A 9,938-nucleotide genomic window follows, 5' to 3' on the forward strand; every position below is an offset into this window, starting at 1 on the left:
CGGGCCCCGCCGAGGCCGCTGAGCCCCCACCTCAGCGCGGGAGGACTCGTTCCAAACTCCTTGAACTTCGGGACAGTCCCCGAAGCGGCGAAACTCTCAGGGTTGGCAGCCCTGCCCGGGGACCCCCCCGCCCGGGCGGCGCCCCTGGACGCCCTCCCCTCACCGAGCCCCCTGTGGACACGTGCTTGGGCTCCGAGGGCTTCAGGGGTCCCGGACGAAGCTGACAGCCCCCAGCCCCTTGCCAGGCCACGATGCTCATGAGGAAAGTGCCGGGCTTCGTCCCGGCCTCTCCGTGGGGGCTGCGGCTGCCGCAGAAGTTCCTCTTCCTTCTCTTCCTCTCGGGCCTCGTTACCCTGTGCTTCGGGGCCCTCTTCCTGCTGCCCCACTCTTCTCGCCTCAAGCGCCTCTTCCTGACCACCCGGACCCAGCAGCCCGGCCTGGAGGTGGTGGCCGAAATCGCCGGCCATCCCCCGGCCCGCGAGCAGGAACCGCCTCCCAACCCGGCCCCCGCTGCGCCGGCCCCGGGCGAGGACGACCCCAGCAGCCGGGCCAATTCCCGACGCAGGAAAGGGTGGCTGCGGCGCACCCGCCCCACGGGGCCCCGGGAGGAGGCCACGGTGGCCCGCGGCAATGGCATCGCGGCCCTCAGGCCCGGGGAGGAGAGCGCCCCGTCCAGCTTTGACTTCAACGCATTCCGCAGCCGCCTCCGCCACCCAGTCCTGGGGACAAGGGCCGATGAGAGTAAGGCGTCCCAGAGCCGAGTGCGAGCCCAGCGGGAGAAAGTCAAGGAGGTAAGGACTGTCCCTCCTCCCTTCTCAAAGGAAAGACCCTCTTACGCTCCCATGCGTTTCCCCTGGCACCAGTCACTCCTGGTGCCCAGTCTAGGCCCTTCAGACATACTCTGCGCCCTTTCTTCCCAAACTTTCTACCTTCTCTACTCCCTGCACATTTTCCCACCACTGGGTGCAGTTAATCTTCCCCACCCGTGAAGGATGGCAGCTGAACCCCTGGACCAACTGCTCCCCACCCAGACCCGGGTCTTTTCTGTCCAGTCCCCAGCCCAGGTGGGCTCCACTCCTTCCCTTTGTGGAGTTGCTAGAGTGGAGTTCAGGTTCCTTAGTGGGCAGCCTCTGTTTGCATTTATAGACACGGAGCCACTGGCCACATTCTTTTGCGCTGTGTGTCTTTAAGTCCTAAACCCTTGTAGGACCTGCTACCTGGAAACCCAAGATTTGGAGGGTATTTGGTGTCCTGCAAATATTTTGTCATCTAGTCAGCAACCTACAGACCAGAGGATGTGCATTCCTGCTGACTGTTTCTATTGAGCTTTGGAACAATTGTACATAATTGCATGTGATACAGGAAGGAATGATCAATAAGGCGGTGGTAATGTTACAGAAGCTCTGAGGTTACTGGCTTCACGAGGCAGGTCTTGGACTGCTTCCCTGTAGGGATCGTACCAGGGAGGGGTTTAGAAGCATCACTTTAAGTCTGAGTTTTAGTTTAAGAAATCAAAAGCAAATGCAGCCTCGCCATGACTTGAAGGCGGTTGCCAAGTTGCCACTGGTGCCTAAACATTCTGCTGGACCACGGTTAGAGCTGCCTGCATGAGGTTTATGCCCATCAATGCAGAGGGGCCTGCAGTGACACCCCCGGGCCACGAGGGGGCTGTGGGCAAGCCGTGGGCCAGGGTCTCCTCCCTAGAAATGAGAGGATGCTGTCCCCTCCCTACAGACCCTGAAAGAAATAGCTGGTCTATCTGGACTTCTTGGTTTGCTGCAAAGGAGTCCACAGGTCTGCCCTGATTTCCAGGGAGAGCAGGCAGCAAAGGTTAGAACCTGTCCTGCCAAGACCTACTCAGCCAGTGGAGAGCTTGGCTGTCCCCTTCTCCTTGTCTCAACTGCCCTTCCTCCCAATGCCCACCTCTCTCCCACTTATCTCTGCTGTTACTCAGCCATTCTATGCTATTCTATCTGAACTAGCAATCACAGGACATTTTGTAAAGTTAAGATAGGAGACCACAGAGAAGCTGAGTCCTTGGTTTGTGTGTGCGTGTGCACGCGTGCACGCTGCCACGCACTGTTTCCAAATTCTTGTTGAAATCTCAGAGGTTAATTGAAGGCTGGAACTTGCATTAGCCAAGTAAGGGGCATTCATTTTTCCTCTTTCTGTTAAGGAACTTTGTTGTTGAATACTCACCTGGACCACCCGCAACTCCCTTTCCCAAAGCTTCCTGTGAGCACATTAGTTCTTTCTGCCCTTATGGACCTCCTAGGAGGGCAGTAACCTCTGGTGAAATTACATATGAATTGCATGTGTGCAGTTTTTCATGGAGTGTCCAGAGTTGCTATCAGATTTTCATAAGGTTGCCCCGAAGGATTAAGAAATAATTACTGTTCTTGGAAGAGGTGCTTTCTGCATTCTGAGAGCCTGGGGTTGGAAGCCATGGCAGGAAGGGTGGGCTGGCTAGTAGGGAACTTGGTTCTCGCTTTCTATGTAAAGACAACTTATTTTGCTAGCAGAAGCTGGGGGTGATGACTTGCTGCAAGGGCTGAGGGGGTGGAGTGGTAAGAGGTGTGAGGACTCTGTGCTTTGCAGGTGGGTGTAAAATAAAACGATGGGAGGAGGTCCACGTTGGTTGCCAGATGTCTGGATCTTTCTATGTGGCATCTGGTGGTAGCTGGAGGCATGTTTGCATAAACCTGTAGTTGATGTTCAACGAGCCCTCTCTTACTATCTTAAAGACCTTAAGCTCCTCAGAATGGAGGGGGCTGGTTTATATACAATATTGTTTTGAAGCCTATTGTCTTTTAAGGTTTCTTGAGTTTGACCTCCTCTTATACAGTCTGAACAATGTGGAGCAAGGGTTTTTGGTTTAGTTGGTAAGACAGAGTTACCATCTCTGCTGTCCCACCTGATGAGGAATGCATATGACTGTTCTCAGTGGGTGTCTTTATTTCCTTCTCATTTAAATTTCTCTCTGTGCTGTGCTCAGAGGTAGATCATTTTAGGAAAGTGTCTGTTTTCGCAAAAGGGGCTGTTGCTCTCTTCTCTGGTTTATTTCCAGACACAGATTGATTAGACCCAAGTTGCAGAAGGGGAGTAACATCAGATAAAAAAGGCCTTATTCTTCTAACATGAGGTTTTTTTAAAGTGAAAGTAAATATCTAGAGAGAGAGCGTGAGAAATGAGAGTGAGTGAAAACTGGACACCCAGGCAGAGCCAGTCTAGCTTGGAAGATGGACATGAACATGAGGTCTGTGCTGATAAGATGGGTTGAAGCTGCATATTCTGGACATACTTGTACATGCTTCAGAAAACACTCTGTCACTAGAAGCAACTAACTATTTTTCCTCACTTCCCAATTTTGGAACCTTGGAGAAAGCAATGTGGGGGAAAGAGGAGACTCAGAGAACATGGGTTGGAGTCTCAGCTCAACTGTCAACTGTCTGACTTTGGGCAAACCACCTCCTCTCCTTACTGGACCTTCCTGTAAAATGGGGTGAGGGAGAGGAGAATAGGTTGGTCGTGGACATTCTTTGCTTCCAGCCCTGGCCACCACGTGGACTGCCAGTCTGGTCAGGTACTCCTGAGCAGCTGGGCTTTCCAGCTCTGTTTTCAGCGTATCTTAGTTCCATGAAGTCAGGGACAATGATATGATGGTGTAGATGGCGGTGAGGTTCACTCTCGTGTCCATAGCACCTAACAAAGAGCAGATATTCATACAGTTGATTAAGTTCATTATTCCTGTTACCCATATTGAATTTGGGAGATGGGATTGATTGGTGACAGATCCTCGGCTTGGGATTATGAAGAGTAAAGGTGCTGGCTGGAATGTAAAGGGGTGAAGGCTCGTTAGCAGTCTTCCCTTTCAGATCTGAGGATAATATAGGAAACGGGGGACTTGGTCCATAGGGGGGGTTTCTTATGGATTCATGTTTGAACAGACTGTTCTCACACATGACAAGAGTTGGGAATGTATAGATTGTCAGGGTTACATCCCAGTGAAAGAATTCAGACTGTCGTTGGTCCTATGATGATGCTTGGTTGCTGACCTGGGGAACCTCAGTTGTCCCTTCCAGTGATGGGGGCTTTTTGTTAAAGGGAATCAGGCTGTCTGAGGCAGTGAGGCATAGTACTGAAGCTGGGGCTGCCCCTAACCCATATGATGCTTTGGGGACAACTACTAGAAGGGGCCTCTTCCTCTGGGTAGATGCAGCCCCACTCTGAGTGCAGGGCTGGATGAGAGAGACGTGGGTTGAATTTCACTACCTTTGCTGTCTCCTTGGCCCAGTACTCTTATGCACTGCTGTATGCAGCAGTCCTGCTAACCCTTTAGAAGGGGCCTCTTCCTCTGGGTAGATGCAGCCCCACTCTGAGTGCAGGGCTGGATGAGAGGGACGTGGGTTGAATTTCACTACCTTTGCTGTCTCCTTGGCCCAGTACTCTTATGCACTGCTGTATGCAGCAGTCCTGCTAACCCTTCTAAGTCCTGTGTTCATATCCTAGCTACTCCATCAGCTCTGACTGTGGAGGTAAATTCCTGTTCATCACTGGGCCACAGTCTTCATGATAAAATCAGGAGGCTGGCATTTGGGGATTCTCCTTTCTCCCCTACTCTCACCTGTTTACTCTTTGTTTATGGATCTGCCCAAACTCCTAGAGTAGGGTCTGGCATTTAGTTGGAGCTCAGATACTTGAGTGAATGGCTACATTAAAGATCTATAAACTAACAGTTAAGGTTGCTAGTGGCAGAGGCTGGGTCTTCTCCCTGAGGGTACCTGGAATTGTAAGGAGCTCAGAGTAGGAGCTACAGACAGGTTTGGGGGCTTAGTAGCTCAGTGACCTGAGCAGCCTTTTAGAATTTGCAGTAGTTTTCTGAGTGCAAATTTAACTTGAAGGGAGTGAGTAAAGTCTTTCATGCCTGGAAAGTAGGCATGTGAGGATGCCTTGAGTTGCCCTGGATCACCTGTGACATGGCAGGTAGTGCCCCGGCTCTTGCCCTCTGTGCATGCTGTGTTAAGCCTCCAGGACTTTGCTGGTTTTGTATGTGATGGTGTCTGTATAACTCATCTTGGCAGATGATCTTTGCTCCCCATTAATGGGCTGGTTCGTTAGTCATGTGTGGTGTCTCTGTATATCTGATTTATTGTCCCTGGTGCCAGGGACAGGTAGGAAAATTAAAAGGCTTTGTGTTCTTTGTAGCATGTGAATCTGAGCCTGTGAGATGTTCAGGATAATTAATATTAGGAATAGCTCAGATTTAAATAGCTTTCCTTGGAAGAGCTCTGTTTGAGTTGCAAATCCATTGAAGATCCTTTTTTTTCCCTCCCGTGTCCTATAGTTTCTTCAGTTTCCCTCTTGTCCTGCTCTACCATATGTTTAACGTAGATGGAGAGCAGCCTGTAATAGCTGGGCAGGTCTCTTGGGAGACCCTTACCTCCTAAGCTCAGCCACACCCCACCTCCTCCTTCCTTAGCACTGAGTGCTGCGATTAGGGTAAAGCTTAGAACTTGTCCCTGCCCAGGTGTTCATCGTAACACCCGTGGGTTGGTTGGGTCTCTTCTTTTTGAGTTGCACCATCATTTTGGGGAGTTAGGCATTCTGGAGATAATTGCTTCTCAGGCCTAACATTCTTAACTCTGTATTTAGTGTTAGGGCTAGAAACAAGAAGAATGGTGACTTTTTAAAGTTAGGTGCTTTGGGGCCGGCCTGTGGCTCACTCGGTAGAGTGCGGTGCTGATAACACCAAGGCCACGGGTTCGGATCCCATATAGGGATGGCCGGTTCGCTCACTGGCTGAGCGTGGTGCTGACAACACCAAGTCGAGGGTTAAGATCCCCTTACCGGTCATCTTTTAAAAAAATAAAATAAAATAAAATAAAGTTAGGTGCTTATTTCACAGTATAGCTGGGGGTGGGGGGTAAGAATATAGATTCCCCTGTGGTTTTCAGAGTGAGTGATTTACATCGAGTTCAAGAAATGCCTTTTCTCTAGCTTTCCCGGAGGACTGATCCATTACTCCACCAAAAATAAATATTGTGATATATATGAGGCATATTTTGCTCAAAGGGACTTACATCTTTTCTCTTATTGAAAAAAATAAATCAGACTTGCAGATTGTAAAGTCCCATGCAGGGAAGCTGCTTGATAATGTAGGTGGACACCCAGCCTTGTGGGTACTGGCTCTGGCTTGGGGATGGCACTTCTCTGCATCCTACGTTGAGTCTGTGTTAGGGGAGGTGTTGAGAGCTTTAGGAAGACCCCTCTCTCTCTCTCTGCCTGTTTTCATTGGCCAAATCAGGAAAGCCTTAGTAAGGGAATGATAGACATAGAATTCAGGAGAGTAGTTGCCTCAGGTGAATTCATGGGTATATTTATTACATTACTTAAAAATAGGGACTGTGCATGGAGCAGAGATGAGTGTCATGAACCAAGGGTTATTATTATTCCAGTTCTCTGCACCTGCAGTGCAGAAAGCCAGGCTCATTCAAACCTAAGCCCTGATTCTTGATTTCCCTTTACCTCTGGGCCAAGGGCTTTATGCACAAGTGTTTGCATAATTTGGGGAAAAGAAATAACAGATTTTCTTAGCTCTGTATTTCCGTGGCAGATGATGGTAAAAAAACAAATTGGAGACTCCTCAAAGAATTCTGAGAGGCCGGCCCGTGGCTCACTTGGTAGAGTGCGGTGCTGATAATAACACCAAGGCCACGGGTTCGGATCCTATATAGGGATGGCCGGTTTGCTCACTGGCTGAGCGTGGTGCTGACAACACCAAGCCAAGGGTTGAGATCCCCTTACCGGTCATCTTTTTAAAAAAAAAAAAAAGAATTCTGAGGACTTGAGGACCTTAGTCCCCTTCCTTCTTCCTCCTTCACTCCTTCACTCTGGGGGCTAGTCAGTAGTTTAGATGGCATAGTTTGGGTTCTCTTAAATGCAGAGTTAATGCAGCTGTGATTGTTGTAAGTCGGACCCGCTTTGGTGTCTCCACCCATAAAAAGAACAGAAGCCACAGAGACCACAGCTACAGGCTGTGGCCTCGGTGTGGTGGCCCAGTTGCTGGTGTTTTCTCTCCCAAGAAGGCTGCTTTCTGAGATTTGGGTTGAGAGCTCCCCACACACAGCAGGCAGGTGATCAGAGCTCTTGCTCACAGGAGGTCTGAGTATGTCTCTTAACTCTGAATCTTCTTTAAATAAAGGCTGAAACCGGGCAGTTGTTCATCTGTTTTAGTGCAGTACCTTTTGTTGTAACTTTTATAGAAGAAACTTTGGCATATTGATTGATGAGCAATAATGGTGCTTTTATCTGGCATCTTCCGGGAGTCAGCTGTTCTATAGGTGAGCCTTCTAGGAAAATAGCTTTTACTAAATAGCAACCATTTTCAGTGGCAAAATAGTAGATTTTTCTCCTCCCCTCTTCCACCGCTGCCATCTTCTTAAGCATCATACTAAACACGAGTCATTGTTGTTGACTTGGTGGTTACCATAAAATCCACTGTGCAATACAGCAACGTCCTGTAGGGGCTGATTAGTCATATCGCTAAGACTGCCTTTGAATGCCTATTCTTTGTGTTCTGGTCTTGTTTTTTTCACAGCCTTGTGATGTAGGTACTATTTATTTAAGTATAATTTTCATATAAGTATAATTTTCATTTAAGTATAATTATATAAGTTATAATTTATTTAAGTATAATATAGTGAGATGCACAAATCTTAAATATACAGTTTGCTGAATTCTAAAACATGCAGAACCACACCCCTATCAAAATATGGAACATTTCCATCACCTCAGAAAGTTATGCTCCTCCTTCCCGGTCAATCCATCATCCACCTCCCTTCCACCCCCAATTACTGTCTTGATTTCTATCAGCAGAGATTAAATAAATGGAATAGTACAGTATATGTCCTGTGGTATAAGGCTTCTTTCACTGAGGATAATGTTTTTGAAATTCATCCATGCAGTTAGTGTCAGTACTTCATTCCTTTTTATTCATCCTTTTTTATTGTTGAGATGTATTCCATTGTATGACTATACGACAATTTGTTTATCTGTTCACATATTATTGGACTTTTCGGTTGTTTCCAGTGTTTGGCTGGAACGACAATTTGTTTATCTGTTCACATATTATTGGACTTTTCGGTTGTTTCCAGTGTTTGGCTATTATGAATAAAGCTGCTATGAACATTTTATGTACAAGTCTTTGTGCGGGCATATGTTTTTTATTTCTTTTGTGTGACTATTTAAGAGCCGAATTATTGGCTTATAGAGTAGATATATGTTTGACTTTCTAAGAAACCAGAAACACCTTCTGCAGGTAGTCAGACCATTTTATGCTCCACCAGCAATGTATAAAAGTTCTACATCCTCATCAACTCTTGTTATTGTCAACCTTTTTAGGTTTAGCTATTCTATATAATGTGTAGTGATATTTTATTGTGGTTTTAATTTTTTGTTTTCCTGTTAACTGTTGGTATTAAACATCTTGGGATTTCATGTGTTCATTTGTTATTTCTACCTGTCTCTTATAAGTGTTCAAACCTTTTGCCCTATTTTATACTTTAAATATGGGGCTGTTTATGATCTTATTTTAGGAATTCTTTACATGTTCTGGAAACAAGTCCTTTGTTATATATATATTATAAATATTTGTTCCTAGTCTGTAGTTTGTGTTTTTATTTTCTTAATGGTGTCATTCAAAGAGTAGAAGGTTTAAATTTTTATGTAGTTCAATGTATCTATGTTTTCTTTTATGGTTAGTGCTTTCTGTAACTACTTAAAAAAAAATCTTCGCCTATTCCAAGGTCATGAAGATAATCTTTTAATTCCAGAAGCTCCACTATTTTAGTTTTTACATTTAGGTCTCTCATTCAAATTAATTTTTGTATATGATGTGAGGTAGGGGTTGAAGTTTATTTTTCATTTAGTTGTTCAGTTATTGAGCACTGTTTGTTGAAAAAACTTTCCTTTCCTGTTGAATTGCTTTGATGCCTTTGTCAAAATCATACTATCGTCATGCTGTAGCTTTATAGTAAGCCTTGAAAACAGGTAGTGTGATTCCTCAGTCTTTGAACTTCTTTTTCAAAATTGCTTGGCCATTACAGGTCCTTTGCGTTTCTGTATACATTTGAGAACGAGCTTGTCAGTTTCTATGAAAAATCCTACTGGGATTTTGATTGGATTTGTCTTGAATCTGTAGATCAAATTGGGGAGAATTATTATCTTAGTAATATTGGGTCTTTCAATCCATGAATGTGGTATCTCTCTCCATTTATTTAGATTTTCTTTTATTTATCTTAACAATGTTTTGTAGTTTTCAATGTTGAGGGCTTGAATGCCTTTAATAACTATATATCTATTTTACAATTTTTTTTTTTAAATTTTTTTTTTGTCTTTTTTCGTGTCTGGCAATGGATCACAACCCTCAGTGTCGCGCCCGTACCGGACCATGACCGGCAACAGGATCGCAACCCTCAGTGTTGCGCCCGCATCTTGCTCAGCCAGTGAGCGGGAACCGGTCTGTATGTGGGATCGAAACCCTTGGCGGGAGCGCCGCCGCGCTCCCAAGCGGCGCACTGTAGCAGTGCGCCACCGGGCTGGCCCCTATTTTACAATTTTTAATGCTGTCGTAAGTGGTAGTCTTCAAATTTTTATTTTCCAATTGTTTGCTGCTAGTAAATAGAAATTGCTATAGTTTTTTTTGTATATTGACTTTATATCATGTGAACTTATTGAACTCATTTATTCTCCTTTTTTTTTTTTGGTAGATTGCTTAGAATCTATTATATATAGGGCCGGCCCGTGGCTCACTCAGGAGAGTGCGGTGCTGACAACACCAAGGCCACGGGTTCGGATCCCATATACAGACCGGTTCCCGCTCACTGGCTGAGCGAGGCGCGGGAGCAACACCGAGGCCTGCGATCCCGCTGGCGGGCCCC

At 46.2% G+C, this 9,938-nt stretch overlaps 1 protein-coding gene across 1 annotated transcript in view; it reads left to right on the forward strand.

Moving 5' to 3' along the window:
* Window positions 1–251: 251 nt before the first annotated feature.
* MAN1C1 (mannosidase, alpha, class 1C, member 1) overlaps window positions 252–9,938 on the forward strand; it is a 169,919-nt gene continuing 160,232 nt past the window's right edge. Inside the window, exon 1 of the mRNA XM_008572164.1 lies at window positions 252–791. Coding sequence (XP_008570386.1) covers window positions 252–791 — 540 coding nt within the window. The remainder of the gene's footprint in view (window positions 792–9,938) is intronic.

Source organism: Galeopterus variegatus, unplaced genomic scaffold (assembly GCF_000696425.1).
Source record: "Galeopterus variegatus unplaced genomic scaffold, G_variegatus-3.0.2 Scaffold761, whole genome shotgun sequence".
NCBI classification, from domain to species: domain Eukaryota; kingdom Metazoa; phylum Chordata; class Mammalia; order Dermoptera; family Cynocephalidae; genus Galeopterus; species Galeopterus variegatus.